This window comes from Rhopilema esculentum, chromosome 5 (genome assembly GCF_057945365.1).
Source record: "Rhopilema esculentum isolate cy_ngs chromosome 5, ASM5794536v1, whole genome shotgun sequence".
NCBI classification, from domain to species: Eukaryota; Metazoa; Cnidaria; class Scyphozoa; order Rhizostomeae; family Rhizostomatidae; genus Rhopilema; species Rhopilema esculentum.
Genome location: NC_142819.1, coordinates 6,622,860 through 6,637,821, shown reverse-complemented (window position 1 = coordinate 6,637,821; position 14,962 = coordinate 6,622,860). Strand labels below are relative to the sequence as shown.

Sequence of the window (14,962 nt, the reverse complement as noted above, 5' to 3'; positions counted from 1 at the left end):
GACAATTGGTTCTGCATTATTTAAGCTTGTTTCATGAATTTTTGCCAGAAGTGGTCCTTTGGCCCTTTTCAGAAAGAAGGTCAAGATCCCCACTTTGACAAATCTCAATTCTACAGCTCGAGAGCTATGCTGTCCTTTTCCAAGGATACATACAGAGTTCTATTTATTTGGTCGTTATGGGGTCACATTTCTAATTCTTTGAAGCACTCTTAGGATTTTATCTTTCCAATTGTTGCCAGGCCTGTAACTCTTTTATTTGATTTGTTTAACTATTTTGCTGTTTAACTGTTTAACTTGATTTGTTTAACTGTTTAACTATTAGAGCTTTTTTGCACAATCATAATTTTACGGCTAATATTCTTTTTTTTTTGAAACGTAATTTGCCACAATTTTGTTAACGTTTCCGTGTGTTAAAGTATTTTTGTGGCTGTTTCAGGCAAAGCTATATAAGGATGTTTCTGGTGAAAAGAGTTCATGTCCTTGCTTTTTTGCGGATGCTGTTCCTGACAAGAGAAACATCCATGACTTAGTGAAACATCTTTTTGTTTCAATTTTGCCACATGTGGATAAACCAAGAGATATTCCAGAATCCTTCAAGTAAAACAGTTTATCTCCATTCATATAAACTATTACAAAGCATTTTTATCAGTTCTTTTTTATAAGTTTAGAAGTCTAAAACATTATGATAGTTAAATGTGTCCAAACATAATTGAAAAAAATCACATTTTCATGTTGATCATACGTAATGGCATCCTGAAAAAGGAATAAGTTTCTGCTATAAACTTAAAGCTCTATGTGATCACTGTTTCAATTCAATTCAATAATAATGATAATAACCATGACGAAAAACACGACCCAACTGAAGCAGGGCTTGTCTAGTTTCAGCTACAATGCAACAAAACTAGATTACTAACAAAACAAAAAAGCATTTAAGATACAAAGCATCCTAATTCTTATGCGTTACCATCATTTGATTTATACGTTACCGAAATTTGTAGTTTTGAAATGCTGTATGGTTCAGAATAGATTTCACAAACGTTTCAAGTTTATTCTACGTTTGTTATTTGACATTTTGCGTTTTCGTAGCTACGTCACTTTCTGTTGGATTTTACTGTTTTCACACTTAGTTTTTATGTCGTATTGTTATCAATGCTCATTGAATTGGCGATGAAGTAGTTTTGGAACTTTTTGGGAGCGTTGTTATGATCCACGTCATGTATTAATTTTTGAATTTTAAGCTTGCTAATGCAGCTAACTTTTTTTAAATAAGATGCATCTATTTTTAAAATTTTCACAGGGTTTCTTTTTGTATAGCATTTAATGCCCTGTCAGTATGACTTTATATAGTACTTCACTTTCTTCCTTATGTGTGAGGCTTTTCTTGTTTCTATAACCTGCAAAAGCTACTTCTATTTTTGTTAGATAAATGTCTTTTGATGTCCAACTATTGTGATTTCTTTGCTTCGTTTTAGAGACCTTCAGAGTGAGTTTTCTCTGTTGCTTGAAGATGCAAGCAGAATAGCTGAAACAGATGAATTGATGATTTTCATTGATGGCATCGATCTTGTTGAGACACCGGCAAAGGTATCGCTACTCGGCTGGTTGCCCGATCCCGTTCCAAAGGTATTTGTCTGGCAGCTCTAGAAGCTTTAACGCTGGATTCTATAAACATTGTTACAGCGCTGTCTGGCAGAATTAATGAGTTAAGCCAGTTAACTGTATTGAAACGAATTGAAATTTATCTAACACCCTTTTTCTTAAACGTTTCAGCTCCATCGACTACAAGCACTTCCTTAAGGCTTGGAACCCAATTACTTATTTAAAAAGATCGTTGTCGACACCCTGTTCCCCTCCATCCTTGAAAAAAGTATTGGTTTACTGAGAGAAAATGGTTTTTTAAACTGTTTTTATATTTACTGTAATTTTCATTATCTCTACACATGAAACAGAGAGGATTCATTTTTGAAAAGAAAATGCTAATGAATGTGATTCGGAAAAAAATACAAAAACAGGCACTGTATGTATAACAAAAAAATTTGGGTCCGTGAAGACGGATTTGCCCTTTTTAAACGTTGGTAAATAAATCATTTGAAAAACCTTAATCTCGTAATGGTACGTAACCATCAGGCACCTCGAAAAATGCTGAAAGCTGTGTGCGTTACCTACCATCTTTAGTTCCACCATTGGTTAGTTCGGTTGTCTAACGAAAGCAATTACGGTCACTATGTTGCTTTAACCTCGTCTCGACCCAGAGCTGGGTATCCAGTTTGCCATATTTGGTATAGTTTCTTACACTTTGAGAGGTGTTTGAGAGCGAATTTGCTTTCATTATCATCAGTATTTCGATAAAACTCTTGAGTTCCTTTCTTTTTTTCTTTTTTTTCCTTATGTTTGCAACACCGAATTTGTAATTTCAGGGTATTTGCTTTGTCATTTCCTGTCATCAAGACGGACTCTGTGCACAAACACTACAGTCAAGGAAGAAAGGTGTTGAAACTCTTCGAATCGGGGCGCTGGATATGATGGAAAGGGTTGAATTCGTGAGGCGACTTTTGAAGAAGCACAGGAAGGAGCTTGATGAATCAGCCTTTAATAATCAGGTAAGGGAGCTTTTTTGGATTCCATTTTGTGACCTCTCCATTCTTGGATGCGTTGTTTTCGATGCGTTGATCAGAAAATCGATTAGTAGACAATAGAAAGAGTACGGTACATTATTAGCAAGGCTTTAGGTAGAAGGGGCAAGGTACATTATTAGCAAGGGTATACCTTGATCTTTGTGCTATGAATGGCTAGAAGGGAATGGAAGTGCTGAAAAAAGAAAGGAAATGGGATGCAGTAATTTCTTGCTTTTTGTCGTTTGTCCTTAATATTTTCTTTGATATTTATCTTCACTGTTTAGAGTTATATCTAAACTTCAATCAATTTAATATTTTCCTGATTATTTATGAAATCTTTACTTTATAAAATCTGCAAGAATAAAGTTGTTTTATTCAGATGAAAATGTTGGTATCAAAGCGTGAAGCAAATCTGCCAATTTTTCTCAAACTTGCCTGCGAAGAACTTCGATTCTTTGGAGTTTATGAGATGGTAAGACTGATCTTTCATTTTTGTTTTTTTTTATTGTCTGTAGGACTGTACAGTTCTTACTTACCACCCCAAGCTTCTTGCTTGACGCTTTTATCTGCCTAACTGCCTAATAAGCTAACTGTCTAACTAAGTCAGCGTGTACTGCTCTGTCTGAATGACATGATGCACTCAGCAACAGACTAGAGAATTGTAATCTTATCAGTAGTCCTATATTTTGGTAGCTTCGTGTTTCTTTTCCTAGCAGCAATTGTCTGACACCTCATTTTTTCCATGGAATTAATTCTTATAATATAATCTTAATTGCTTTTAATCGGTGATTTTTGAGTTTTTGGTATGTAATATTCGCAAACAGCACACTCAAATAACCTAGACTTTTGCTACAAAAACCCAACTGAAGGAATGTGATAATTGTGCGGAGATACCTATTCAAATTCTCAAATAAGTCTTACTTGTAACTTCTTGCTTATTTCTGCAATGGTTGGTCTACATTTCTTTCAATTCTTTTATTGTATTTTAAGGTTTCCGACCATTTGCGGACATTGGCCCAAACAGTGCCTATGCTCCTCCAGAGTATCAGTAACAGGCTGGAAAGTGACCATGGGAAAGACCTAGTATCGTGGTCGCTGATGGTGTTATTCGTCAGCAGACAAAGTATTTATCATCTGCTTCTGTAATCTTAAAATTATATATTAAAGCCCAAAATGGTGGTGAAGGGAGTGGGTATGGTCCTTGTGTATGGATATGGGCCTGTCACAAAGATATTTTCAAGCAATGACTTTGGGGGCCAATTTGTTATCCGACTCATGCTTATAACGATATCAGGCAGAAAAGAAACTTATCCGTTTACGTCAAATTCACTTATCCTTTTTCATGTCACTGATATCCATCAATGTATCATAATTTTTGAGAAAGTTAGTTGTATAGAAAACAGGAGTTGAAATTTTATAGAAGAATTTCACCACTAAGCTTTTACCTGAATTTCGTTGAAAATGTTCCTGGGAACACCTACAACTTGATAATATTTTGCTCCGGTAATATTTCAAATATTGTTTTCGTCCTGATAGTACCCATATGTAATTTGATAATCCTGAGATTCTTGCATGTTACCTGAATCATATGGTTTTCTAGCTCTATCTGAAGACGAGCTGTTTGACATAATATGCTGTTTGGAGCACTGCAAAAAAGTATCCATTAAGGAGATGAATGCTTCTTCTCTTTTGAACACAAACATTTCGGCAACAGAAGGAATTTCGAGGATAGAATTCACGATGCTTGCCAGATCTCTTAAAGGCTTCATTCAGCAGTCAGACGAGCAAAGGTTGATATTTGTGTCTTTATTTTTGTTTGTGATTTATTCATACTTTTCTCTGCTATTATGTGCCCGTGCTTCAACCCAATCCCCTCCTCTATTTTCTTACTTCTTTAACTTAAAATTGTTTTGCTTGTAGCTATACTTCTTAGATATGCTTTATCTATTTCATTCTTATGACGATTTGAAACCAGTCACTCCAACGTTTTGCCATTTTAATAGATCATCCTACGTTCAATGAATTTGAAATAACCTTTATTCTTAAAAGAGTTCAAACCTAATTTTGCCTTTGTTAAAAAACGTTTTTCTGACAGTTTACAGCTGACGTTTTCCGATGTCCGCAATCTTGTTAAGCAGAAGTACATTCGCTCCTCCGCCTCCGACATGTCAGTTCGCATACATAGAGTACTTGCAGGTATGAATTCAAGTGCACGTATTGTTGTTAATCGTAAGATTTCCACCGTTCATTGCTTTTTTTACTGTATCATGACCATGTAAGCTCATGTGACATGGCCATATAAGCTCATTTTTGTGGACACAAACTCGTGACCCTGGCAAAAGTTACTTTGATACTTACTCTGGATAAAGCGAGGCTCAGGTGATGGAGCAAACCTTGTTGTTGGTAATTCTAAACGACCAGATGCGGTCGCAGAGAGCACTGTTTGATAGACCTTGCCAACTGTCCTAGGAATCTTCACTAAATTTTGCACATTGTCAAAGGCCTCCCCCTCCCCCTCTCCCCACCGGGGGTATATGTTAAATGCTGAACATTTAAGAAAATGCAAAGCTGACAACAAACATTTTGTGGAGCAAATTTAAAAAAAGGATTTCCCACAACTGCCAATCTCACAAGAGGGGCATTTTTCGAAGGGGACGCTAAATTGAAAAAAGGGGGAAATTAACAAGCACATAAGTTGTTAGTTTTTCTTAATAGTTACTCTAAATAACCCCTTTTATGTAGTGCGAGATTTAGAGTAACTCTGACATATTGTTGCCCTTTCCTCAGATCTCTATTGTTTTATTGCGAATTTTGATTGGCTTAAAACCTTTTCCCTTCTTTCTAATGTGGCTCTTTTTGTACCCTTTTATTCTTGTATATAATTAACCCTTATTTATTCTCAGCATCCTGTTTTGTTTATCTGTAAACGAATATTTCTCATTCTAGCTTATTACAAACGAAGGTCATTCGATAGCACTTGGAGGCAGGGTGATTCCAAGGCTTTGTCTGAAGTTATCCATCACATGGTAGGCTGCACTATCTCCATAATTAAATTTTTATGCATAAATATGTTCTTATTTTTACTATTTTTTTAAATAATTGTAGCATTTTGTTGTTTGCGTTTACATAACCTCTCTTTATTCTATGTAAGCCCGCATCAATTGCTCTCTAGATATTTCAGACACAAAATTGCTGTATCCGTGCGTTTTAAAATTTTGTTGGATCTGACACGGCACTGTGCACGCTTAAGTATAGAACAAGACGGTCCTAAGTTAAAACTCCGATAATCGTCCAGCAGCTATACTTCATGTCGTATTACCTGGAGTAAACCACCTTTTTGTTATTACCACTCCACTTCGGATGAACGGTTGATAATGTAAAAAATACCTACTTTTTATAAACAATGTATTTCGCTGGAACAACTAATCCAACCTTCCTTTCCTCAGTCATTCTTGAAAACAAAGTGTTTTTTCTAATTCCTTGAAATGGTGCTGGTATTGTTTAAAATGTTTTGTTTGTAAAAAGTGCCCCGCTTTACAGACCCTTATAAAAGCATGAAATTTCTAAAGAACGCCACGGGTCTTTTTGAAGTAATACGGTACGTGGTTGTTGAAAATGGCATTTCTTAGAGTTTGATTGAGTGATATAAAATTGTAACATCCTTTTTGTTTACTTCTGCAAATTCTACCTTAGGCTGCTGGAGGACTTTGGCAGGATCTGGAAGACACATTATGTTCATTGTCGTTTATCTATGCAAAGTTTCAAGCTGGGCTGGGGAACCAGCTTCTTGAGGACTTTTTGGCTAATGGTACGTCACTTTCTAACTCATTATGGAATTTTGACCATGAAACTCATACCCTGTTTTATCGACAATTTACAAGCCACATTTCCAATTAAAAACAGATTGAAAAAATCTAGTAGCAGCTCTATGTCATAGATTTGATTGTAGAATTCTGTTATTTTATTAGTTGATGATCTGTCACCTCAGCTAAACCGACAACGTCAGAGCTTCATTGAAAACCCCAGAGTAAAGGTTTGCTAATTACTGTTTATCATCTATTCTTTAAAAAGGTTCATCCTACAAAGAATTTTTATTATTAGCACTGCCAGAAGAAAGACATACATATAAACATGCATTCACAAAATATTTGCTTAAACAGTATTTGCGTTATTGTAAGTTGTTTAGTTACAATTTTTGTATTTGATACCAATAACGATGATGTTTGTCTATCTAAACCTTTTTTAGAATTATCAAGCATTTGTTGGTAGGAACATGCATATACTGAACCGGTAAGTAGACCGTACTTATTTTTTGAATACCTTTGTATCATATATGAATATGAATACGAATATGAATTATTTTTATGGCTGAATTTATAACCGTAAAGCCCAAAAATATTGTCCTCCAGTTTTAAAGTAAGTTTTGATTCACATTTGTGTGATCTGTTTCCATCTTATCTGTTGAATTTCCAATGCTCCATCTAGCTTTTGAGTTTAATTATTTTAGGTATCCAGTTCTTGTGGTTCAACAAGCGTTGAACGATTCTGCATCTGAGCAGCTAAACCAGGATGCTGTGCAGTACTCAAAGGAGCAAAATGTTTTCCAATGGCTGAACAAACCAGCCAAACCAACACCTTTGAAGCGAACAATGAATTTCAACGAGGTATGCACATAAGATCCTATTTTAGTTTCGTAGCATGGTAAGTAATAGGGATAAGTTTTATTGTGTCTCTCCGTGAGTATCCATGGTCATGGCAAATAAAATCAGTAACGATACATCAACAACAGAATACCCAACGATATATCAAGTTTTTCCTTTAGTACACAACCTCAGAATTAACGCGAACCTTACTAAATTCATCCGAAAACTAGACTTTGTTTGCTAAGAGCCCTGCTTTGTAGTTCAGCCGTTTTTTACGAGTTGTTAGAGCTTCCGTTGGAGCTTTGGCATCTTTGTTAAAATTTGTCACTTTCTTTTAGGCCGTCCTCTCAACGGATATATCACCGGATGGCAGCACACTTGTGTGTGGCACAACAGATGGGACAGTTCATATGTTTGACATCGCCACTGGAAATGTATTTTTGCTTATTATATACTATTATTTGTGCAATCTTAATATGAACAAATTTAGATATTGTGAACATATATACCTGTGAAAGGTCGGGTCCATTGGTTGAGGCTGTTACTTGCAGGAAAGAATTTTTGGACCAGATTATTACTTGGAGTCTTATCCTAAAAGGTTGCTTGTTTTGAAGAGATATCTACAATGATTTTTGGCGTTATGTAATGATCTGTGGCCAACCTAGCTAGCATTCTTAAACTGAAGTCGGCCAGTTATAATATAGTCTACTCACGTTTTTCTTTCAAGTTTGTGCAAAGTTGTGCTCCTTCCAGTATGATCAAATACTTTTAAAAGCTCTAGTCAGATACTACATCTGAAGTTGTGAAGGAAAAAACCTCCCATTAAAGCTTGCTTTCTTAACTTTCGAAACCACTGCAACACTTGTAACATCTGTTGAACTTCAGCCTGTTCTTGTTGTTGAATTTTTAGGACATTGGAAGATTCATAGGGCACGCAGACAGCATAACGTCATGCTGCTTCGTTGGACCGAAAAGGCTCGTGAGTGCGTCAATGGATTGCACGTTGTCTGTATGGAATGTATCAGGAGGACACAGGTGAGGTGCTCAAGTGACGTCACATGCATGGTATTGTTTATGTTTACATCCCAATGCCTAAGGTAAAATGGGTAACGATGCCCAATTTTTATGAGAGACCCGATAAGAGAGCATATTTACTGTTCGTTGTGGAGAGGTGTTACTTCAAGTCAGCTCGAAGGTTGCTTCGACAAGAGATATTCTCTAAGGATCTGGTTTTTGGGAGTGCTCTCCCTCTCTCTCTAATTAACTCATCAGGCCTGCTCATCTTGATTTACTTTCTGCCATCTTTTATTTCATATCCACCCCTAAACACAGAAAAGTTTTTCTCTGTGCAATATTTAACAGTATGACATTCGAGAGAGTCTAAAACTATTTTATGGTGTCAATATTCTTATTAAATGTTTGTCTTATTGTTTAGAGTTCAGCGCTTGTTGGGCCACAGACGACCAGTTACGTGCTGTGTACCTGTACCCACAAAACAGCAAATCATCTCTGTTTCATTTGACTGTCAAGCTATAGTCTGGAATATACAGGACGGAAAAAAGGTCCTGGATTTCAAATCTGGAACGTATGTAGATTTTCTCTTGTATTTTCTTTCGAAGCCATAGAGTCCAGGGCCGTTGCTACTATTGTTTATGAAATTCATTTAAGTCCTTCATTTCTAATGAACTATTCCTTGCATTCTTATTCTACTCAAGCAAAGGTGCCCCAATAATTCGGCCCTTATTACGGGACTGAAATCTAATACTTTCCTCCGCTGACCCCAAGAATCTCTCCCAAAATACAGTAGCTTTAATTATCTAACATAATGTAAGCTGATTTGTTTTATTTGTCAAAGCATCTAGAACGAATTCTCGCTGTGATTAAACTTATTCAGTAAGGGTCTCGTCATCTTTTACAGCCGACCGTACAACAGCGTTGCATGTGATCCAGCGGGTCGTCTTGTCGCTCTCGGTGGCTGGGATTGCGTCATAAAGCTCTGGGATTTGTTGACCAACAAACGACAAGGGGTATGAGAACCTTTGCAGCTTTGTTGGGTTTGTCAGATATCATATCATATCATATCATATCATATCATATCATATCATATCATATCATATCATATCATATCATATCATATCATATCATATCATATCATATCATATCATATCATAGCATATCATATCATATCATATCATAAATGTGACTTCTATTTCAAAAGAGTATTTTTAATCTTTAATAATAGAGTTTTGCCACTTTGTTCCCTGCAAGTTCATAGTAAGTTCTAGTAAGTTCACCTGTCCTAGTAAGTTCATATTGAAAGCATTTTACTGACTACAGCAAGGTGTAACCTAGTTCGTATCGTTGTTTAATTCTACAGCTGTTGAAAGGCCACGAGAGCTCTGTCCGTGCAGTTACGTTTTCTCCATCTGGAAAGCATCTAATTTCATCTGCTCTACTGGGAGAGGTTTTCCTTTGGGCAGTGACGTCTGGGACAAGGGTATGCAATCTTTTTTTTTTTTAAAGGAGGTGATACACAGTTCTTCTCTGTACTCACCTCAAAATTACTTTTAGTGGTTTTAAAGATAATTTATGAAATAGGTATGTTATTAACAGGCATTGTATACTATGATTAATATTCTCGGCAAGAATTTATTAAGGATTAATAATTGTTAACAAAATCTTACTGAAACTGAAATAGTTTACTCATAGATTAGACCAGTCAGATATAATTAAGAGCCAGTCCCATTGCAAACCTTGGCTCAGTAATCGAAATTTTACACGTTTTTGAAATAACACTCCTCCTGCGCGTCGGTGCGCATTACAAATTTCCATTCAACATATATGTTGATGCTGAAACGGTTAACTATGATTTGGTGTTATTGATTAATGAATTTACATATTTTTGGAACGTCAAAAACGAGCATCCAATCAAATATATCCGGCTTGCTCTCGCGCTACTTTCAATCCGCATCAGGATATAAATTTTTGCTCCCTTTAAGTTGTTATCCGATGTTTATACTCTGAAGAGTGGAAGACGAAATGTACTCAAGTATGTCGTGTTTCTGTTCCTCCATGCTGTCTTCGTGGCACCAATGGTTTATTTGCATAAACTGATCCGTTTTGAAGAAGTGAACGACTAATGTCTATTGAGGACGGTATCTCTTAACTGCAGAAGGTATATAAGTTTCTATAGGTTTTACCATAAAATATAGAATGAGAATCGGATTACAGCTCCGCGAAGGAAGGCAGCCCAGGCCTATTGAAAACTTTTTAATACATTGGTCGGTTTAACTACATATTCGGTTGACTTTTGCTTGTATCAAATAAATCTATATTGATTTACATTCAATTTGGTTTCAAGTAGACACATAATGTATTGATATTTTCATATTTAATGGCTCTTCTTTGATTGACGTTAGGTAGGGAAATTCTCCATCGGCTCATTGGCAATCAATAGCATTTGCTATACTGCAACTGGTTTACAGATGATTGGAGCTTGCGCGGACAGCTCAGTCAAGGTTTGTGTTAAAGAGCAGTTTTTTGCCTGGGCAATTTCTGTAAGTATGTTTTTCGATCAAAAACTAGCTTTGCATAGGTTTCATCCAACATAGTTAGGCTGGTACCAAATAGTAGTTGTATATGTAGTTGGACTACGCTGGCGATAGGTTATGATTGCAGTAGCTCCTTACGCAATGGTGGAACACGCTCATGCCCAGCCCAGCCTATACGGCGTGGGGTAGCATTCGATATACCGGTTAACTGTAATCGTCATTATATTAATTGCTCATTAAAGGACTGATTATTCTATTTAAATAGAAGTTTGATGAATGGAATATAATTCCCTTTTAGGTATGGTCTGGTTCATTAGGTCAACCATGTGGCACATATAGCGAAGCAGCTGGTGCCGAAGATGACTGGGCTTTGGCTGTTGTCATTGATGCCATTGGCATGTACATCCACGTTGGTTACAATTCTGGTAAACTCGCATCATTTCGATACAGCGATGGAAGCGTACTGAGGGAATACAATCTCCACAAGTCGTCGATTCGAAGTCTGTGTGTGTCTCAAAATAGTGAATACCTCGTTTCTGCATCTGATGATCGTACAGCGAAAGTGAGTAGCATTGCCTGCATATGTTTGGAGAATGTGATTTTCTGATTCATTTCAATCAACCGAAAATAACAGCATTTTTTAGTAGCTACTTACATTTACTTGTAAGAGTCTTTGATAATAGTAGTACTAGTTTATCAGCAGTTTGCGAATGAACGTGTACATGACAAACAAGTGAATAGATCAATTAAGATAAGATGGATATGTTACGAGGATTACGAAAGATATTTGCAAACCTAACACAAGATTGCTAATGTTATCAATTCTAGCTAAATCATGAGCTTGGCATCAAGTAGAATGAAAATTCGCCACTACAGTACAGCTACTCTAAAGTCTTAGGGGAGGAATGGGAAGGGATTTTTATCTGCAAACAAACTATCGATGTGTGACCTTAACATTTCAGTACAGACTGTTTATACTGACATAGCTTCACGTGCAAGAACAGCTTGAAATCACCATCACGCTTGCATACACAACTCTATTGTAATCTTCTTAAAGACTCTTTTTTTTCTTTCTCCTGGGATTAAATAAATTCAGTAAAAATCAAAATTAGTTGCGCATAAAGCAGAAGCAGAATGGGTAAAGTAAAAAAAGAATCTTCAGTTAACATCCGAATCAGGATTTGAATTTTTAACACTCCGAGTTAGAATAAGAATCGTTAATGTCCGAGTTAGGACTTAATCTTCCCACAGGTTATACCTAATCATATTTCCATTAAGGCGATACTCTTTACAAAAACCGGTCTCATATTTTGTTTCTGACTGGTTTCAAAAGTTCAGTTTCTCTCAATTGTAAATATGGAATGTGTGACTTATTCTAATAAACACAAAAGTTGATTCAGTGTATTTAAATCGGGTTTATTTTTATATCACCAGATTGTGAAACTCAAGGATTCCAGTATAACCACCTTGGAAGGCCACACGGAAGGAGTCCGTTGCGTGAGAATGACTGCTTCTCAGGTTGCCACAGGCTCAGAAGATTACACCATAATGCTCTGGGACATCCTATTTTTGGAAGAGAACTCAAAGTGTGTAGCTGCTTTTAAAGACTATTTTTAGATCCATGTGTTTTGTAAAAGTGCATTTCAAATTCAGGTCAAAAATTTCAAATACATAAAAGCCCTGATCGTGGTTATATTTTTTGTTATTGCAGTCCCAAACCGTCAGCAACCCTGCGTCATCATACTGGCTACGTCACGTGTTGTGACTTCTCACCTTGTGAAACGAAATTGGTTTCAGGCTCAACTGATAAGGTATTTTTTTTTATTTCAGCAGGCTTCTAAAGACATTTTAAGTACATTGGTATTTACAAAAATAGAATAACTTTTTCCATGCAAAGTTTTGCTGGTGTTACTTTCTAAAAATGCTTCTTTGGATGGGCTGTGTCCTCTAGTTAATTTGATGTCTCAACCACAGAATGTTTCAAGACTTATTCTGTTCTTTTTCTCATTACCAAAATTTTCAATAATCCTGAACTCTTCGAAAACTCTTGGAAGAGAAAGCGGTACATGTTTCGAGAAAACCATGCTCTACCTTCTTAGACATCTCTTCGAGAGGGTCAGCTCTTGAGAATGTAGGGAAAACTTGCAAAGTGGGTTTGGAAGGCAATTAGAGCACTCATTTGCAAACTATGGAATAGCCTTTCAGCTGAATCTAGGACGACATCCTCCTCTAGTTTTAATATCTGTTTGGGTTTCAGCTTTTAGTTCTATTGTAATTAATGTATAATTGTGGATAGGTTTCTTTATTATGTTCTTTTAAATCCAAGTTTTTTCATTTTAAACAGTAATTGAGTTTTTATTGGAGGCTAACCCTCCTTAAAAAACTGAAATATGAAGCAACATATATCAAATACGTAAAGCTATTTTGAAAGCCATTGATGGAGAAATTAGAGTCTCAGGGAACCCTGTGATAAGAGTTTATATGCCTTGTTATTGTGAGCGTAGAAACCTTTTGCTATTCAAAGTTTGTATTCTTTGATTTCCTGGCGGTTACGTCAATTTTTCCCCAGTCTATTGTCATATGGGATGTTGTGAACAAAGCACCACTTCATGTGCTGAACGAGTGTCATCGCGATTGGGTAAATGCATGTGCTTGGTCAGATGTTGGAGATTTCGTGGTAAGATTGTTTCTAATGACTCTTCCTCTACAACTTAGATTGCCTACCTTATTAGCTATCTTCCTTTTCCTCGTAATCCAAGTTTAAGGTTTTCCATTTGTTTGAATGCCCAATCGTGTTCTCACGTATAGTATCTAGTATCAACTAAACTTGCTAGGGTGGCGGATGAAGTTTAACCCCAAGGTTAGGAATCTTTAGCCATCTGTATCATCTCATTCAAAGGCTCTAGCGTTTCTTCTACGGGTTGAGAGTCCTTGCTCTGAGATTCAAATGTTGCAGCTGGCACAAGTGCTGCTGGAATATATAGGCCAGCAAGTACTAGAGATACTTGGCAACAGCCTGTTGTATTAGAGACATCATGCTGTTACTAAGGACATGTGACTTTCGTTCAACCTCGGATTGTATATGGAACTCCTTTGCTTCTTGATGTACGTTAAATTAATAACTCGCAATTGAATCTTGAAAGGCTGAAATACTTGTCCAAGTTAGGCCTTTTCTTTGTTTATAAGTCTTGAGATTTGAAGCAAGATTTCCCTTTGAATGAGCTTCAAGTAAGCTTAGAACATCAGTCCAATGTGATGGGGGACAGATTTTTAGTAATGCTAAATCATATATGCTAAATCATCTATTTGATGTTTTCTCAATAAATGTTCTTTGATATATATCATACCAGCTTGAATCAGTTATTCTCATGCTATTTGCAGGTAACAGGCTCAAATGACTTTACTTTGAAATTATGGGATGCCAAAACAGGAACACAAAAATATGAGTTTCTTGGGAACACAAGTGCTGTCAATGATGTTGCATATAAGGTATTTAAATTCTTTTGTTTTGCCCTTTCCTCGCGTAAATATATTGTTTTTGTTTCTGTACCATCTTCTTCTTCCTCTTTTGCGTACTTTTCTAAGCCTTTTTTGTCCGCTCTTTCTTGCTTGTATTGTTTCCATCGTTTTTTGTTCTTTGGCCCCTCTTTTTGTGGCCTCTTTCATTTAATCTTTTTCTCATTTTCCCCGTCGTATTGACTTGTTTACATTTTCACATTCGCCATAGCCTATTCTTATATCTTTCCCGCTTGCAATCCATCCACTTTTTGCTTTTCTATTTCATTTGTATCTCCATGTTTTCCTCATCCTTTTCTTACTCCCTTTCGTCTTTTTTTCTAAAAGTCAATATTTTTCACTCTCCGATCCAAAATACCTCATGGCTGCTATTCCTCTCAAAATTCCTTCTAACGCCCAACAAGAATTTTCGGTTGATCTTAAAAAATCTCCACATATTGGGAGGGGGGGGCCCTTAAAAAATTACGGACCCTCTCCTTCTCAACCAACAGATTTTTATAGTTCAGCTCAATATCATAAAACAAGGAAACTTCCTATACTTTAACATCCTTTGTAGTAATCCAGCATTGTTAAAAGGAGTAAAGTAGGATGATTGAATGCGTCCTTATAAGTTGACAAAAGTGCCCCAAGACTTTTG

General features: G+C 36.4%; 1 protein-coding gene across 1 annotated transcript in view; it reads left to right on the top strand.

The window, feature by feature from the left end:
* LOC135689889 (telomerase protein component 1) overlaps window positions 1-14,962 on the top strand; it is a 41,118-nt gene that overhangs the window by 16,626 nt on the left and 9,530 nt on the right. The window contains exons 22-44 of the mRNA XM_089108528.1: window positions 437-597; window positions 1,473-1,623; window positions 2,418-2,600; window positions 2,995-3,087; window positions 3,606-3,738; window positions 4,216-4,405; window positions 4,711-4,811; window positions 5,562-5,641; window positions 6,309-6,423; window positions 6,584-6,648; window positions 6,862-6,905; window positions 7,123-7,279; window positions 7,597-7,692; window positions 8,169-8,293; window positions 8,694-8,843; window positions 9,177-9,285; window positions 9,636-9,755; window positions 10,678-10,776; window positions 11,108-11,371; window positions 12,244-12,395; window positions 12,521-12,620; window positions 13,379-13,486; window positions 14,191-14,298. Of these exons, the coding sequence (XP_088964654.1) occupies window positions 437-597; window positions 1,473-1,623; window positions 2,418-2,600; window positions 2,995-3,087; window positions 3,606-3,738; window positions 4,216-4,405; window positions 4,711-4,811; window positions 5,562-5,641; window positions 6,309-6,423; window positions 6,584-6,648; window positions 6,862-6,905; window positions 7,123-7,279; window positions 7,597-7,692; window positions 8,169-8,293; window positions 8,694-8,843; window positions 9,177-9,285; window positions 9,636-9,755; window positions 10,678-10,776; window positions 11,108-11,371; window positions 12,244-12,395; window positions 12,521-12,620; window positions 13,379-13,486; window positions 14,191-14,298 (2,904 nt within the window). The remainder of the gene's footprint in view (window positions 1-436; window positions 598-1,472; window positions 1,624-2,417; window positions 2,601-2,994; window positions 3,088-3,605; window positions 3,739-4,215; window positions 4,406-4,710; window positions 4,812-5,561; window positions 5,642-6,308; window positions 6,424-6,583; window positions 6,649-6,861; window positions 6,906-7,122; window positions 7,280-7,596; window positions 7,693-8,168; window positions 8,294-8,693; window positions 8,844-9,176; window positions 9,286-9,635; window positions 9,756-10,677; window positions 10,777-11,107; window positions 11,372-12,243; window positions 12,396-12,520; window positions 12,621-13,378; window positions 13,487-14,190; window positions 14,299-14,962) is intronic.